General features: G+C 36.9%; 1 protein-coding gene across 1 annotated transcript in view; it reads right to left on the reverse strand.

The window, feature by feature from the left end:
- Positions 1-12048, reverse strand: part of POLQ (DNA polymerase theta) — a 124392-nt gene extending 112344 nt beyond the window's left edge. Inside the window, exons 1-7 of the mRNA XM_078066510.1 lie at positions 11778-12048; positions 11125-11304; positions 9025-9155; positions 7453-7609; positions 5483-5591; positions 2801-3020; positions 189-336 (exon numbers count right to left, since the gene is read on the reverse strand). Of these exons, the coding sequence (XP_077922636.1) occupies positions 189-336; positions 2801-3020; positions 5483-5591; positions 7453-7609; positions 9025-9155; positions 11125-11304; positions 11778-11955 (1123 nt within the window). The 5' untranslated portion in view covers positions 11956-12048. The remainder of the gene's footprint in view (positions 1-188; positions 337-2800; positions 3021-5482; positions 5592-7452; positions 7610-9024; positions 9156-11124; positions 11305-11777) is intronic.
- Positions 12049-19131: the final 7083 nt, after the last annotated feature.

The following is a 19131-nucleotide window of genomic DNA, read 5'->3' on the forward strand; positions in this document are numbered from 1 at the left end:
TGTATACATTGTCTATAATGAGGATAAGGAGAGGATTAGTCACAAAAGCATAGTTTTGTAAACTATGTAAACCAGTGGGCAGGTGGCTCAATGATCGAAAAGAGTCATGCTTTATTTATATACTCATTAACATTACGTTCAAGCAAGTGTACTAAGTATAGAAGCTTTCATTTCCATCAGTAACTTACCCTTGGCTTGATGGTGTAGATTATAAAACTCACGGGCAATGCTATCTGCCAACTTCTCACACCATTTCTTTGATGGACAGAAAAGTAATACTGAATGGTTATCACAAATGGTCTCATAACATAAACTAACAACATGGTCCTCATCTCCCTAAGAAAGAAAGAGAAATAGTCACTCTAATGGTCCTTTCAAAACATTTTCACATCAGTTTAAAGTCACTCATTTTGCTTCATGGGGAAAGTTTTTTTCTACTGAAAGGCATAATAAAAATCAGTTACAAAGTCAATAACAAAGAAAAAGCAAGAGAAAAAGAGAAATAAACTTCCTTATAATGCAAGGTGAAAAGGAAATATTTTCTATTAATTCAACTAGTATTTATTGACTTTGAACCCTCAGCCAATGGGGATATAATGGTAAGCAAAAGAAAGTCAAGGTCCTATCTTTAAGGGGGTTAGGTCTCATTGGGGAAACATATTAAGGTACAAAACAAATAAATGTAAAGTACAATTATTAGATGTACTATAAAAGAATTTTATGATATTTTGAAGCTCATATTTGACATAAATTTGACAGAAAAAAATCAAAGAGGTTTCTCTGGAAAAATTATTTAGCTGAAATACAAAGGAGGGGAGGCATTATTTCAATGAAAGGTAACTGGCAGACAGTGGAAAAATTTCAGGCAGAACAAAGCATATGTAAATGCCCTGCGGTAGCCCAGTGAGTTCCCAAAACTGGAAGAGGTGTTTAACTGGATTAATTAATTCATCCATCCATTCACCCAATGAACAAACATTTACTATGTACCAGATATTGTCCTAGGTACTGGGGATAAAGAATAAAGCAGAGAAAAAGCTCTTTCCTCAGAGTGTTACTACGCCAGTAGGAAGGGAGAGAGAACAAAAACAAGAAAAGTAAAACACAGAATTTTGAAAAGTGATAAAGAGAAAAAGAAAATGGAAAATAGGGACCAGGAATGGGAGGACACTGTAATTTAGACAAGGTGGCCAGGGAAGGTCTCAGAAAGTGACTTTTGAGTAAAGGTCCAAAGGTGAAAGAGTAAACCATACTGATGCCTCGGGGGTAAGGCATTCCAGAAAGAAAGAACCTGAGGTGGAAGATTCTTGGCATATTATGGAACAGCAAATAGGCTGTGGAGGGAATGAGAAGGAAAGTAGTAGGTGAGGTCAGAGCACTAACGGGTGGGGACAGATCATGTACGGTCTTATAGCCTACCAAAAAGAGGCTGGCTTTCATTCTAAACAAAACAAGGAACCATTTCAAGGGTGGGAACATAATGGTTATGTTATCTGATGTTCATGTTAAATAGATCATTAGCTCCTGATTTAAGCATAGACTGAAAGGGAGAAGGTGGGAAGCAGAGAGATCAATTAGGAGACTATTTCAATAATCCAGGTAAGAGTTGAAAGTGATTCAAACAGGGTGGAGGCAGAGACATACCAACAGAAAAAGATTAACAAGAGAGCAAATGAATGTGTTTACATATTTGTTGAGGTAACCAAGGCACAGTCTGATGAAATTTGGGGTACAGAGCAAAGCAACTGAGGAAGATTCCATGCCAGACATACAGAGACTACAAATGCCTATCTAGGAGAGGACTGAAACACATGAATTTACTCCTATTCCCAGCTCTAGCGGTTTCCGTACTCGGAGGCACAGCTCTACACAAAAAGAGAAGATGTCCCACTCCACAGATGATGAGTCAGGTTTTTAACTCAGGATTGAAGAATCAGACTTAAAAAAACACTGTGAACTAAAATTTTTTAAGTGTATTTACGGGTGTGTGAGAGAATTTATAATTTATCAAGCACTTCCTAGATGCCAGACAAAACCATCCTTCATTCCTAGAATAAGTATTACATCCCACTGTCTAGATGAAGATAGTATATTCAGAGAGGTTTTGTGATTCAAGTAATATCAGCCATATCAAGTGTCTCTATTATGTATCAGAGGTAGGTCTGACTCTAAAAATGATGTTTTTCCCTTTTACTATATATTATACCTACTACTTAACAAAAGTTAATTTTCTACATTAGTGCTTAGTGTAAACTAAGCCATAAGAAAATCTTTTCCCAGTTAAAAAGAAAAATCTACAAAATTAGGTATTTTTTATTATTTATAGTATCTTTTATTATACTTATTGGAAAAGATAATCATTTAAATTGAAGGCACAACTGGGGCACCTGGGTGGCTCAATTCAGTTAAGCATCTGCCTTCGGCTCCGGTCATGATCCCAGGGTCCTGGGTTCAAGCCCTGCATCGGGCTCCCTGCTTAGCGGGGAGCCTGTTTCTCCCTCTGCCTCTGCCTGTCTCTCCCCCTGCTTGTGCGCTCTCTCTCTCTCTGTCAAATAAATAAATAAAACCTTTAAAAAAATAAATAAATTGAAGGCACAACTATATTTCTTCTCTCACCATCACCACCAATTATTTAAGATGAAACCATTAGCTTAATATTAATAATCCTTCTAATGGATATGTAAAGCATATTCAACTACATTGCAACCCCTAATTTATATAACTCAAAAAAATGTTAACTTCTAGAAAATGCAATCAAGCACAAAATACTAGGAGTAGTGATGTAAAAATACTGACTTACCTTTACTTGTAGATTGGGATGAAATTCCCTCACAAGCTTCATTGAAGAGTCATATATAGAATTTCCAATTTTTACTGACTCTAACAGTGGTACAGGACGAAAGTTGGTGTGGTAGAGTTCAGCATTCAACCAGGAAGCTACAATCTCCAAATTAGGAAGAGTAGCACTCATGCCAACAATCTGCACGGCATTAGATAGAGAACTGGCTAAATTTGCCTGGCTGTGGAAAACAAATGAAAATGATGTTCAGAGATACATAGTATTAGTTACAAATAGTGCTGCTAACAATATTTTTGGTCATGTCCTTGGTCCATACACCCACACGTTTTTAAGGTATACACCTAGAAGTAAAATTACTGGGTTATAGATCATCTTCAATTTTATTGATGTCAAACTGTTTTCCAAAGAGACTGTACTAAAGTAGCTCCATGATCCATGTGTGTTTTATTGTTCCACATCTTGTCACCACTTAGTATTGCCAATCTTTTTACCATTAGCCATTTTGGAGAGTGTGTGGTAATATCTCTTTGAAGAAGTAGTTTACATTGCCTTGATTACTAATGAGATTAAGTATCATTTCATGTTTATGGACCATTTGGATACCATCTTATAAATGCCTGTTGAAGGTGCTTGCCCATTGATATATTGAGTTTTTTCTTCTTGATTTGCAGAACTGTTTGAATGTTCTGGATAATGACTTTCCTCTTTCATTAATTTTTGCTCTTGTCTTTATTATTTCTCTCCTTCTACTTTCTGTGGCATTATTTTACTATTCTAAGTTCTTGAGATGAATAATACATTAATTTTTCAGTCTCTCTTCTTCAGTAATACATGCATTTTATACTATCAATTCCCCTTTAAACTTAAACTACATTTCACAAGTTTTGTTAGGAGATATACTTTCAATTCAAACTATCTTCCAATTTCTACTGTGATTACTTTTTTGACCCAAAAATGGGTAAAAGTCTATTTCCCAATTTCCAGGGAACATATGCCTCTCCTATACTTATTTTTTAGTTCCATTTGTCAGAGAATATATTCTAAATTACTTAAATCCTTTAAAATATATGGCTTTATGGCCCAGCATAGAGCGACGTTTTATTATGCACACTGAAAAGAACATATATTCTGCTTTTATTTGGTCATTCTTCTACATACATCCATTAGGTCAAATTTGCTAATTGCATTAGTCATATCTTCTATATCCCTACTGATTTGGTATATAGATAATTATCTCCATGTTTTCTCATATACTGAAAAAGAGGTGTTAAATCTCCCTAAACTGAAACATAAGAGCTCCCAGATTGAAAGAATCTATTGAGCAACAAGCACAATGAACGAAAATGAAACACCAAGACATATTGGTGTGAAATTTCACAACACTGAGGAAGAAAAGGAGCCCCTAAAAACTCCCAGAGAGAATTAAAAAATTTCATACAAAGGATAAAGGATAAGCATGGCATTGGATTTCTCAACAGGAACAAGAGAATGAAGTAAGGTCTTAAAAACTCTAAAGGAAAAATATTTAAAACCTTGACTTCTATACCTGGACAATCTATGAAATAACTGTAAGGCATTTTCAGATATGCAAACTTTCAAAAAAAATCGTATGAATAGACTGTACACTAAAATAAAGTGGAACATCCTGGAAGATGTCCCCACCAAAATGAGGAAGTAAATCAAGAAAAAAATATGTTATCCAAAAAAGGGGGACTCTGACTCAAGCAAAAAGCAATAGGAATAAATGATAAAGAAAGATCCTAAAATAAGTACTATGCAGCACATATATAGTTTACCCACATAACCAGATTAGAACAATTCAGAAGTCTTTTGGAGAAACTTCAAGAAGATGAATTTGGTAGAATAGCAAATGTGTTAGAACATATTGGATGGAGATTTACATAAGGGGGAAAGAGGCTGGGGATCAATCAGTGAAAAGGACAGAGAAAACCAAGCCATCAAACAAAAAAGATATTTATTAATTTCAGAGAAAACAAAAAGTTATTTAGAAGGTAAAAGTAATCATAATACACTACATGACTCGGTTGGCAAAGGCATTTATATAGTCCTAACAGTGTAACATTAAATACTGATCTGAGCAAAATTATGGCATAACAGTATTTGGAGAATGGGAAGATGATGAGAGGACAAAGAGAGACTGTGGGGTCAGATGGGAGGAGATTGGGTTGGGTGAGTAAAGATTTTAAAGAAGAGCTAGATCTTCATCTTTCATAGTAAGTAGTCAATACATAATGTGTAAAACTAAAAACACAAGTGGCTACATTTAGAAATAACACTGTAAATAAATTTTTTAAAAGCTGTAAGAGTTGAAAGTAGTTGCCTCTGGAAAGGGGGGGATGAAGAAATGTTATTTTTCAAAATTAGTCTTGACTGCTTAAATAGAATGATGTATAACTGTCAAATACAAAAACTGGATTTTTAAAATTTTACCATAAAAGTGGTGAACAATCCAAAATTTTAAAATGTTTACAAAATCATCTAAAATCACTCAGTCTTAAGTACTTCTTTTGGAACAAAAATGAACTGCTGTACATGAGTTTGTTCTAAATAGGTATTATTCTCCTTCTTTAATTTGTTTAATTCATACTTACTACGCACTTCTGCAAACACTTTCTCGACACTGCTTAGAATCTCAGGAACTCAGTTATTTCAGGTACTCACCAAGATGCTGACTTGTGAGTAATATAGCAAATCTTAGTGAGCAAAAGCTCCAGCAGATACCCTCGGTGAGAGTCTCCCAGCATATGCAATTCATCCACAACCACCATTCCTAAAGAGATTATCCAGATACTAGGTTTTACAAAATTTCACAATTTCAAGAAAAATTTTAAAAGACTCAGTATCTTATATAGTAAGTAGCTGTCATTACTACAGTATATTGCAGGTGATACAAATTTCTAACCATAAAACAAAAATCAGATTTCACATAATAGACATTCCTTTCTCAAGACATTTCAGACATCATAAGTGGTCCTACTATAATGTATTCTGGATCTAAAAATCAATGATTAGCTAACTCAGAGGAAACTGCCTCTCATTACTCAGATACTTCTTTATTGGCAACCTTGTAGAAATACATGTACAATGAGATATCAAACACATGCTAGGACAGTTATTCAGTGTATTGACTTTTCTATGGGGGAAAACAACCAGGGCAACCAACAATACTGATGTTAGAAAGTTGCTTAGAAAAACAAAATCAGGGGCGCCTGGGTGGCTCAGTCATTAAGCATCTGCCTTCGGCTCAGGTCATGATCCCGGGGTCCTGGGATGGAGCCCCGCATCGGGCTCCCTGCTCGGCGGGAAGCCTGCTTCTCCCTCTCCCACTCCCCCCTGCTTGTTTTCCCTCTCTCGCTGTGTCTCTCTCTGTCAAATAAATAAAATAAAATCTTTAAAAAAAAAAAAAAAAGAAAAACAAAATCAGATCAAGAAGAAAGAAATGATTTTAAGGGATGTTTTTGTTTGATGATGATAGGTAATGAGTCACTCTACTACAAAACATAAGTATGTTTTATCTACCAGAATCCTCTTCTCCACTATTTGGAGAATTAAACCAGTCTGTGCACTTGGAATAATGCTCAAGAACTACTGAAAAGTTAGTACCAACCAATGCCTTCTTTAAACAGGCCCTGATATCCCCCCCGACAAAGCCTCCCCACCTAAATCAAGATCTTTCAGACCCATTTCCTAATGGCACATGATGCTCCTTTTCCTCATCAGTAAGCTATCTCAAAAATCATATGGCATGGTAAGTTATTTCAGTTAACTCACTCACTCAGTCATTCAAAAAATATCTGTGCCAGGCACTGTGCTAGGTATATTGGATATCACATTTAATAAGATTCTATTGCAATCCTTGAGATATTTAAAATCCAATGGGGTTACAAGTGATAAGACAATTCTGATACAAATTGATGAATGTGATTTCTCTAAGCTTTACAGAGCAGAGCCATGTCTTATTAATCTTTGATTTCATTCCCCACTCCTACCCTACCCAACTTTACCATTTAAGTTCACCAGGATCCCAGTGAGTAGCTAACTGATATGAGTTGCCGCTTCTGCTGATGCTACAACCATTCTCTCCTGCTGCTACCTCTACATAGACTTTCCTAAGTGGTTACAAAAAAAAAAACAAAAAGTATTAAGGTAGAAAACCTTCCCGGAGTTCCAAACTCATATACAGTGTCAGCTTCTATAGCTCCATACCATTTCCCTGCTAAATGGTAACCTCTAAGTAAAGGCCAAATCTAGATATCCTAGCACCAGAATATGATAATGAATACATACTAACTGCGGATATGGCAGAAACAGCCCCAGCATGCTTCCTTCTATTCCCAGTAAAGTTTAGACAGAAAAGAAGCAATGAGAAATGACTTGAGGGCTCAAGGATATCCTCTGTGTTTTGTAAAGTGCAAACATACAGGGAAATAGTCAATAACAGCAAGCAGGACAAAAAACTTTTTTTTTTTTTAAACACAGAGTTCCTAACATTATAGATGCCAATTCTCAACTCCATAAGCAGATGACAGATAATAAGAAAAAAATGGGACATATAGAAATCACAACAGCTCCACTCCATTCCATCAAAAATTAGCAACAGAAAATATTTGCTTATTTCCTACTTTTCTTACCTAATAGATCCATCTTATTTTCCTCTATGAGGCGATTGATCAGACCATTGGCTCTCTCGATTGTGCAGACAGCAATATCCAAGGAAGAGAAATGCCCTGTTGGAGAGGCACTGCCCATATAACCGTCCACATTTATTCCTACTTCCTGAAACAGACTCTGAATTGAGTGAAAAGGAACAATACAAGTAAAAATACTTGAAATTCATGAATTGTAGATTGGTTCTATCCCAGAATACAGACGTAAGTATCCAAAGATATTTATTAGATTACTGTTGGTTGTTCCTGGCCAGGACACACTGTTTTTTGGGGTTTTTTTTAGTATCACATGCTAAAAATATGAAGTTTAGAACTGACAAAACTCAGAACAGAGATTTTCTGTTAAGACAGAGTCCAACAGAAGTATGCCATTTTAACGATTACATTAATACAGCACTTCCAAGAGTTATTTATAGAAATTAAAATTGGAAGAAAACTACCTTAAGCACTAAATTTTTAATCTAATGAACATGCAAGAAACTAGCTCTTTTTTAAAACACAAATGTAACATTTTAAGAAACAAATTTATACTTCATGAAAAAATTATTCTCATTATCCCACAATTTTTTATACAATAGAAGTTTTCAAAAGTCCAATGCAGTGGGACCTTGATGTTAAATTTTTTTTTTTTTTTGTAGTTTAACTTTAACTAACATACCTTCTCAATAAAAAGGATCCTTTCATCATTTTGTTACTTTGGTCTAAGTTGAGAGGATGTTACCATGTAGGACCAGCTTTGTTGGCTATTTGGCCTCTGAAATAACTGTTAAAAAGATTTATAGAACCATAGAACTTTAGAGCTGTTCATTCAATAAAATGTTTCTGAGTGTTATTGAGTTAACCCATAGTATTAGGGTTAAAATCCTCATTTTACCAATGAAAATACTGAGGTCCAGGAGATTATGTGCCTGGCCTGAAGATATAGTTAATGGCAAAACTGGGACTAGAACCCAGATTTTTTGACTACCAGTATAATAGTCTTGCCATTGCAACGTATTTTTTCACTGCAGAAATCACAACAGTAAATGTATTCTATTTAATGAAACACTGTTATTTGTAAAAATGCCTTAAAAACCAGTGAGTAGCATACAAATGAAAAATGTTATTATTCATTTTTGCAGAACAGACCACAGGCCTGAAGCTTTACCTACGCACCAATGGATCTTGTTCTTCTTCCCCTAACTACTCCCAAATGGCCCTCAGTTGGGATAGGATATGTTTCTTTAAACACTCTCCTTTCCATGCTTCACTCTAATTCTACTATTCAGTTAAAATGCTGTTTTTTAATTTATATGTTTAAATACTAATTGAAATATTCTGTTTACTTCCTAAGGAAAAGTTCATAAATTTTAACACAATTTTCAATTACTCTTTTGATTTAATGACCCTTTCTCCTTTATGCAATAATAAAAAAGTTTCTCTTCATAAATGGTCAACTTTTAAAGCTACTTTGGGATGCAATAAAAGAAACCTTTATTAACACAGCTGCCAATAATAGGTCTTATTACAATAATGTTCTTAGTACAAGAACATTACCTGAAGATAGTATTTCTTCTCTTTAGCCACAGAGACAAAGGGCAAAATAAACAAAGCTTTCTTCCGCATTTCCAAAACTCGCTTCAACATAAGTAATTCAGCAACAAGAGTCTTCCCAGCACTTGTAGGAGCTAAAACATATTATTCCACAAGGTTATTACAAAAAGAAGTAATATTTGATATACTGCATTAATTAATGTTTTAAGCCATATCCAGTAACTACAGAGCCTTAGACTAGCCTATCATTAAGGCCCCTACTAGCATCTGAAAACTTTATTCATTTACATGACCCTGACTTCAAACCAGCACTCTAGATAGCCTCACACTGAAAACAGAAAATTATTAAACAAATCCTTTTATGAACAATAAATGAATACTTAGTCCCTAGCTTGTATGTACCGATCCTTTCCTTTAAGTGCTGAATGATTAAAAGCCCTGCTTTGAGGAAGAAGATAAACAAGTTTAATATATTGTGGTAGGAACCATGATAGAAGTTGAGAGAGAAGAGCTATAATGAAGTTTATGGAAAGGAAACGCAACTTATGAGACGAGAAGGGAAGAGGAAAGGAATGCCAAGCAAAAGAAACAGCATGTGCAGAAGCCTGGAGGAAAGCCTGGTAAGTTCAGAGGGCAGCAATTTAGTAAGCCTGAAATAAAACCAGGAGGAGTAAGAGAAGAGATATGAACATGTCACATGAAAAAGAATTTTATAATCCCACCACATAAGGAATTTAGAATTTATCCTGAAAGCAATGTAGAGTGACTAGTGAGTTTTATGAAAAGGAGTGGCAAGATCATATTCGTACTCTATAAAGACCACTTTGCAAGCAGAGGCAGAATAAAACCAGAGAGAAAATATAAACTAGTTATAAGGCTATTGCATAATCTAGAAGATGAGCATAATCTACAAGAAAGAGGATAATAAACTAGGTAGTGTACCTAAAAACAGAGAGTAGTCAAAATCAAGATATTTGGGTGGCTCAGTCGGTGGGGCATTTGACTCTTGATTTCCACTCAGGTCATGATCTCACGGTGGTGAGACTGAGCCCCCATCAGGCTCCACACTCAGGGAGGAGTCTGCTTCTCTCCCCCTCTCCCCTTCTGCCCCTCCCCACGCACTCACGCTCTTGTGTGTACTCTCTCTCTCTTAATAAATCTTTAAAAAAAAAAAAAGATACTTGATAATATACACTGGACTTGGTGATTAATTGATGTAAGCTGGCAACCAGAAATATGAATGATACTCAAGTTTTGGTTTAAGCAGTTGAAATGGTCAGGCCATTCTACCACTGCCACCAGTTAGTATTTATTATGTACATTCTACATGCCAACAACTGTTCTAAGCATTCTCTCATGCTTTCTATTAATATGCTCTATATTAATTACCACAGGCATTAACTGTAACAGTTTTCAAACCCAACCAATCTGACTCCACAGCCTGAACTTATTGTTCCTAATGATAACTATCTGCTGAAGCCATAATTAAAAATCTGGATGACTCACAACTTCAGAAAAAACTGATACAAAGAAAGTGCATCTTATCATATGGTAAGTTCTAAAGTCAGTGAGTAAAAAGGTTAAAAAGTATGAATGTCAGAGTTGCCCCTGAAAGCCTATATAAGTCTTCTATATGGTAAATTACATATGTTTTTGTGTATACAACCTTGTACAAGCAGGTCAATGTATATAACATTATACATTATGTATTTATAATATACATAATACATAATGTATAATGTTCACACACTCTAAAGCAACTGAGATCAACCAGGGGAAGAGCAGATTTACATTCCCCTTACACTCTCACCCTGGGACATGGTTGTTAAGAGGAAAGACAAGCAGAATAGCTCTCTTTAAATCGTCTGCTTTTTCGCTCCCCACACTCACCAATATAATGGAATTTGCATAATTTAAATACGCATATGATGAGACTCCACTTTTCCTATTTTAAGACTTTCTCTAGTTATGAAGCAGTGTCATTCACTTTTTAAACTACCTCATAACTACTACCTTTTAAATTACTTCATAACTACCTCAAGGGTATCCTTTATATTCACGTCATAAAGTAGTACAGAAATTAATGTGCACAAATTTGAATACCTGAATAGACTAAATTCTTTCCTTCCAGGACTTGTCCAAGCAAAAGGCACTCTGCCTGCCATTCAAACATCTTTTTTACACCAAAACTGTGGTATTTTTCCAGAACCGCTACAGGAAGTCCCCAGTTTGCCAACAGCAACTTGTCTATTTGATCGTCAGGAATTGTCTGCTTGCATTCCCCTTTCAGGAAAGAAAAAAGTAATTAATAGTTGAACCTAATTCTAACATATGACTTCAGCTGTTCGTCTTCCACTGTGTTTTGGGATTCCTACGTGCTGGCCTGAGGCTATCTATGTAAAGCACATCCCGACAGAAAGCACTTCCTACATCAGGATCTGTAAGGAGTACTGGGCACTATTAGGCGTGAGCCCCCGACAGGTGATTAGATCTGGCCGACGAGGAAGTTGTTTCTGTAAAGGTCTAAAGACCCACAAACCACTTGAATATCATTTCCAGGCTGTCGCCCAATCTGCACGTCCCTGTCCTAACAAAGTGGCCTGCCACACTAGGCCAGAGTCACAAACTGAAAAGGGGAGCAGAAGTCTAGTGGGCTGTGCAAACCACGCAAGCTCTGTGCTGAAACTACACCTCCCCGCACGTGGCTGGGCACAGCTGCCCACCTCGCCCGCGGCCCCTCAAGCGCCTGCGAGTACCTGCAGCTGCGGCCTGCGCTCGGCCGCGGTCCTTCAAGCAGCGTCCCAGACCCGGCGGCGGACTCAGCACGGGCCCCGAGGGGAGCAGGGGGCTGTCCCTGCCGTCACCGCCGCTTCCCGAGGAGTCCGAGCCTGATGCTGAACGCCGCCGTTTTCCACTCCAGCGAGGAAGATTCATCGCGAACTCTTCTCGGCGATTCAAGGAAAGTCACAGTCCCAGCGTCCTCCCGCTCCGGAGAAACCGGGCCTGGTGACAGGTGCAGCCTCCATCTTCCCGCCTCGGCTTTCAAACTCAGGCCTCCCAGCCCGCCCCCGGAACCATAGAGTTCTCAGTGGTGAGAGTAACCTGAGAACCATAGAGTCGTGGGGAAGGAGCGGCTTCGCTGCTGTCTTAGACCTCCAGCCTTTCGCCTCGCTTGTAGGTTAGGGTCAGAGAAGCCGAGTTGCACCTACATCAAGGGGCGGGGACGAGGGAACGACTCTGTACGTATAACCTGTATTTATAATCAGCCTGGCCTAAGCGCTTTCTTTTTGTCTATTTCTTGTTTGAATAGCAAGATTTGCTAACGTCATGAGTTGCCCGTAATAGGTAGCTCAGGGAAGTAACTCTTTTTAACATATTGATATTAAAAAAAAATTACAGATTATGTGTGCAAGTACATATAGTACAAGTCTGGGAAATAGCGTTTGAGAATCAATTCTGTGAAAACCCTATCTTATTTAAAAAAATTTTTTGATTGGCAATATTCTAAAATTCCACAAGATGGAGACATTACTCCATGAAGGAAACATTTTTCCTCGTTCTTTTTTATGCACGTTCTCTGCATTCATTCACTCAACCATTTATTGAGCACCTTCTGTGTACTAGCCATCTGGGTAAATGGCAGGGAAATGGCATTAAATGGTTTCTGCTCTCAAAGAGAAAGAGCCTAGAGAAGGAGACAGACATTAAACTAATTAATAATTTAAAATTGTACTAATGTTCAGGCAGAAATGAACAGTGCTGTCAAAAAAATGGAAGAACTCCTAACTTACATTGTAGTCCTGGAAGAACTTCCTGAGATGCAGTATAGCATGGAGGTCAAGAGTGAAATTCTGGAGCCAACAGTCTAGGTTTGAAGACTTATGCTTTTGGACTATATGATTTTGGACAACTTGCTTAACCCCTTTGTGCTTCCTTTCTTGTGTGTGTATGATAAGGATAATAATAGCAAACTATTTGGTTATTATGAGCACTAAATAAGTCAATATGGGTAGAGTGCTTAGAACAGTGCCCTCCACATAATAACTACTATTCCAAGAAAGTGATATTTAAGCGTTCTAATACTGCTTCCAATTTTTAAGGGAAAATAATAAACCAAAAAAATCTCTCACAAATCTCACACTATTTTTATTACGTGAACTATGATCAAATGAGGAAAATAATTAGGAAGGAAATGCAGGGAATAGTTTATGTCATCCCAGTAAAAATCCAAGAGAATATTTTCAAACTTACAGTTTATTTCAAACATTCAACATCTATTTCTAATTAAAAAAAAAAAAACTCAGATAAATAGAGAAAAGAAAGCTACTTTTCAAAAATATTTAACAATTTTGTTATGCCAGCAGGTATTGTAATAGTTAATGCTAATACACCAGAAGTATTTCCCATCTTTTAATTGTGTCTGAGCTTGTGTTCCTTGGGATTTTCTTTGTGGTAATTCTTCAAGGTCTGAGTTAAAATCTTCCAGAGGGGGAGCCTGGCTGGCACAGTTGGTAGAACATGTGACTCTTGATCTCCCAGTAACAAGTTTGAGCCCCGTTGTGTTTACTTAAAAATAAGGGTTTACTTAAAAAATGAATAAAATAAACAAAATCTTCCGGAAGAAAAATATTTGGACATATTTCTTCCAGTTACCTGGGAGACATACCAGGTATGGTATGGGCCACTTTAAACTTAATCTCTGGGTTGATGTTTTTTAAAGATGGAGAAGTAGTAGAATGCTGGCTGTTGGACACCCAGAGCCAGATTTGGACGAGCCTTCAGCCTTACCGTCTCCGTCTGCAGGTCGGGTATTTCTCTGCTTTACTTACCAAGGGCGCTTCCGTTCTTGGGTTTTGGCTTTATATTTTTTAGATCTTACCTCTCACCTGTTGGGAGTCCCAGACTCCTATCCCCCAGAATATATAATCCATTAAAATCCACACTCTAGACCACCAGGGATCAGAAGACATCACTATGGGAAACTTTGGTTCTAGTGCTTCACCTACTCTTTTAGAATGTTTGATTATTTGATTGACATTTCTTTTTTATTTTTTTTTTTTTTTTAAGATTTTATTTATTTATTTGAGAGAGAGAGAGAATGAGAGACAGAGAGCATGAGAAGGAGGAGGGTCAGAGGGAGAAGCAGACTCCCTGCCGAGCAGGGAGCCCGATGCGGGACTCGATCCCGGGACTCCAGGATCATGACCTGAGCCGACGGCAGTCGCTTAACCAACTGAGCCACCCAGGCGCCCGATTGACATTTCTGTCCTACAAGGAATTCTTCGATTTTTACCAGTTTAGTCATGAATTTTTTTAAATGTATTTGTTACATAGCATCCAGAATTTTAAGAAAAGTGTGCTGTACTAGAAGTGGTTTCTTGTTCAGCCTAATATTGCTGAAAACAGAAGCAAAGGAAACTCAAATAACAATAGATGTACATTCAAATGTGTCATCTGATGATTTTAATAAGTTTGCACAAATAACAAAGTGATTTTTCCATTGCAGAGGCTGTATAGAAAAATAAAATTTATTCAAACTACATTTGTGAATTGACTAAAACAAAGTCATCTACTCACACTGAAGAAATTCTGTGCTTCTCACATGAATGGAGGTGATTTGTGGAAAAAAAAAAAAAAGGAAAGGAAAGAACCAGAAAATACACAAGATCAGAAATGGGATGCAAGTGGTGCTAATTGGAGCTAATGTGTTCAGAATAAAGGAGATGCCAATTAAGAGGATTTTCTGCTTGAAGTTCAGTGGTTCTAAACTGAACAAGTGCAGTGCCTGCACTTGAGAATCCACTGGGGAGCTTTAAAACTACTATCCTACTCCTAGAGATTCTGATATAATTGGTCTGGGATAGACTCTAGGCACTGGAATGCCTTAAAAGCTCCCCAGGTGTTCCTAAAAGGTTGCTGGAATTGAGAACCCCGGGTGTAATCCCGGTGTAATTTGGGGAGCTGCAGACTTGAATTCAGGTGGCTTCCACGAGAAAGTTTTAATAAGAGGCTTAAATCAACAAGAAACTCTGAAAAAGACCTATTTCTCCACAGTGTCCCAAAGAACTAGTAGAAATAGCTTGCTTACAGGTAGGGATAAAAGCAAAATTGAAATAATCTCAAAGGTCCAGGTTAAAACATCAGAAAGCCAACTTAAAGGTGGCAAAACTAAACTGTGAATGCCTAAAAGAGACTAAATCACTAGAATATGTAAGTACACAAGCTATAACTTCCAAATTTATATATAGCTGTTCTCCCACTTCTCACATGGCAATACCATTGATTGCTTGTGCAGTAAATTACCAAGCACACACTATGAGGAAGAGAGATAAGCAGTAAAACTGGGAATCCTAAGGGTATGATTTTTGGAGTAGAAAGAGCCTTTGCTTAAATGGGGAAAGGGGTGAATACTCTGCTGGGGAAAAGTTGTCCAAAGGACCCTAGTGGGACAACCTCCAGATTGGTTCGGGTAGGGATGGGGGCAGGGAGTCAGATCACACAGAAGCAAGCACTCCAGGCTTACCATTTGACTCTTGGAGTGTACAGTTTTAAAATTAGCCCTTATAGATTCTGAGGACTTCTCCAGAGGCTACTTTGTTTTTTCTTTGATACCCTCAACCCTGCCCCTTTTCTTATTTAGACAAAATCTTCCCCAAATCAAAAGCAACAAATGGGAAAAATGAGTGAAGATTTGCTTATGGCCAGCTGCTTTGGTGTAGAGAATGCAGGCCTAGTGGGGGTGAATTTGTGCTCCTGTCTTCCTTTTGCATTTCCCCATTGCCTCTTTCTCTCTCCTCATTTTCACTTTATTTGCTTTTCTACTCTTCCCTTTCTGTTTACATTTAATCACTATGAAGATAGAATACTCTTATGCATAATACAATGAAAATTTTATTTTTAATAAACTCAGAATCCTCCATGGGAAGACTTTTCTTATGATAAAGGGGATCTTACACTTACCTGTATTTCTCAGCTTAATAAAAAGACCATTAAAGTGATTCATAGATGTCCTTAAGTGTAATTTTTATTATATATTATACAATCTTTTGAGCATGAATTGCTAAATAAATATATTTTAGGATTCCATCTCATTTTTTCCAAAGGTGGGACCAATTTACAAAGATCACATCTACACTGCACATTTTCATGGAGTGCACAGCCTTGGTTACATCAATGGCAAACCTAAAGGATAAGGACACACAGATATTCCTCTCCTGTATCACCTCACCTGCAAGCGCAAAGCAAGAGTGTTTCTTTTGGTTCAACAGTGTCATGACTATCTCATTATCTGAGATACTCCGAACATGATAGAAAATCTCTGGAGGATATGACTTGGATTGGACCATTTTCTAAGGCAAATGACATATTGTTGAGGTATAGGTGTTTTAGTCAGTTCAGGCTGCTATAACAAAATAGAGAGATAGCAGAAATTTTTTCTCACAGTTCTAGATACTGGAAGTCCAAGGCCAGAGTGCCAGCATGTTTAGCTTCTAATGAGAGCCCTCTTCTGGGTTGCAGAGTGCTAATTCGTTGTTGTATCCTCACATAGCCGAAAGAGAGAGAGAAAGAAAGAGAGCTCTCTGCGTAGCCTTGTATAAGAGCATTAATCCTGTTCATGAGGGCTCCACCCTCATGATCTAATTTCCTCCCAAAGGCCCCCACCTCCAAATACCATCACATTGAAGGTTAGGATTTCAACATATGAGTTTGGAGTCCATAACAGAAGGTAACATGTCACCTATTCAATATGAAAACTATATGGCTCAGTCCAACACAGCAGGTCAGGCAGCTAAGCTAGAGGCAAATTAGAGGCGCTAAAGATGGCAGACTTAGGTTTGAACCCCAGAGCCACCATTTTATAACACTTTGACCTTAGGCAAAATTAACTTTTTTCAACCTCAGTTTTCCTTTTCTAAAATTGAATTCATAAAAATGCCTCTATCACAGCTTGTGGTGAGAATTATATTACATATGAAGTGCTTAGCATCACACTTGGCATGGAGTAGGCATCCAATAATTGATAGATATGATTAATCTTCCCCTGAGGTATCTTTAACATAGAAAACCCTAGAATCAATGGGAAGTCTAGCTGTTTGAGACAAAGACAAGTTGTAATATTCAGATTCACTATTATTTTTGATGAGCAAGTTTTCTCAAACCTTGGATAGCTGAATGCTATTCCCTCTCCTTAAAGCACTTTTATCCATTTCTTCACTTGAAGAGTTTCTACTTACTCTTCAGAGCTTGGCTTAAATGATGCTTCCTCAAAAAGAAGCCTTTTCTGACTCCGATAGGACCCTGAATTTTCTTATTATTCCACTTACCTATGCTTGAGCATGACTCTGTAATAACCTGTCTTCCCCCATAGACATAAGCTCCATAGAGTCAGAGATCATGACTATTATGATTGACACAGCATATCCTGCTGGTGACAATTGAAGGCTTCTCAGGCATTCCTTCTCTAAATCTTGACTGCAGTTTTTTGAGGGAATTAATCATCTTATCTAATTCTATCAATTACTGATGGAGAGGTGTTCAGGTCTCCAAATAAAATTGTTGTTTTGTCTATTTTTCCTTTCAGTTCTATCAGTTTTTGCTTCATGTATTTGTTGTCTGGTACATACACATTTAGGATGACTAGTTCTTAGTAGACTGACCCTTTTATCTTTATGTAATGTCCTTCTCTGTCCTTGGTAATTTGCTTTGCTCTGTAATTTGTCTAATATTAAGATAGGCACTCCAGCTTTCTTTTGATTAATGTTTGCATTTTATCTTTTTCATCCTTTTATTTTCAACCTACTAATATAATTACATTTGAAATTACTTTATCGTATTATATTGTAATATGATACATTTATATTATATATAAAGATATAATTTTTATAATATATAATTATTAATTATAATTAATTAAACACTTTATATAATTTCTTAACGTATAGTATGTTATAGATATATCTTATCAAAGTCAACTGGTGTTGACATTTTGAGTGAATTGTGGAAGCTTTATCCCCTTTATGTTCCTTTACCCTTCCCCATTTATAATATAATTATGTTAAATATTTTCTCTATATTCATTGAGAACCACACTAAAGAGTATTATAATTTTTGCTTCAACCATCAAACAAAACTCAAGAGAAGGAAATGTATTGTGCTTACCCATATTTTTATCTCTGTGTTCTTTCTGACTTCTTGGTCTTCCAAGAGTCCTTCTTTTTTCATTTCCTTCTTGTTTCAAGAACTTCCTTTAGCCGTTCTTTTAGGGTAGGTCTGCCAGTAACAAATTCTCTTAGTTTTCCTTCATCTGTGAATGTCTTTAATCCACCTTCAATAATGTGTCATTTCTCTCTGACTACTTTCAAGATAAAATCTGTCTTTGGTTTTTAGAAGACTGATTATGATATGTCTTTGCATGAATTTCTTTGGGTTTAATCCATTTGAGTTTTGTTCAGCTTTTCAACCTGTAGATTTATGGTTTTTATGTAGATTTTTGCCAAATGCTGGAAATTTTTAGTCATTTTTTAAATACTTTTCAGCCCTCTCTCCAACTCTCTGCTTCTGGGAATCGGATGACACAAATGTTAGATCTCTTTTTGTCCCACAGGTCCATAAGGTTCTGTTCATTTTTTTCCCAGGTTATTTTCTCTTTGCTGTTGAGATTGCATAGTTTTCATTGTTTAAGTTCACCGATTCTTCCCTCTGTCCTCTCCATTTTGCTATTGGGCCTATCCATTGAGTTTTCTTTCTTTTTTTTTATTTTTTATTTTATTTTTTATTTTTTTTAAAGATTTTATTTTTTATTTATTTGACAGAGAGACACAGCGAGAGAGGGAACACAAGCAGGGGGAGTGAGAGAGGGAGAAGCAGGCCTCCCCACTGAGCAGGGAGCCTGATGCAGGGCTCGATCCCAGGACCCTGGGATCATGACCTGAGCCGAAGGCAGACGCTTAACGACTGAGTCACCCAGGTGCCCCAAGTTTTCTTTCTTTTGGTTGTATTTTTTGGTTCTAAATTTTTCATTCAGTTCTTCTTTATATCTTTATTTCTTTTTTTAGTCTTCCTATTTCTTTCCTGAAACTTTATATTTTTTCCATTTGTTTCAAGAGTATT

This window comes from Halichoerus grypus, chromosome 1, assembly GCF_964656455.1.
Source record: "Halichoerus grypus chromosome 1, mHalGry1.hap1.1, whole genome shotgun sequence".
Taxonomy (NCBI): Eukaryota; Metazoa; Chordata; class Mammalia; order Carnivora; family Phocidae; genus Halichoerus; species Halichoerus grypus.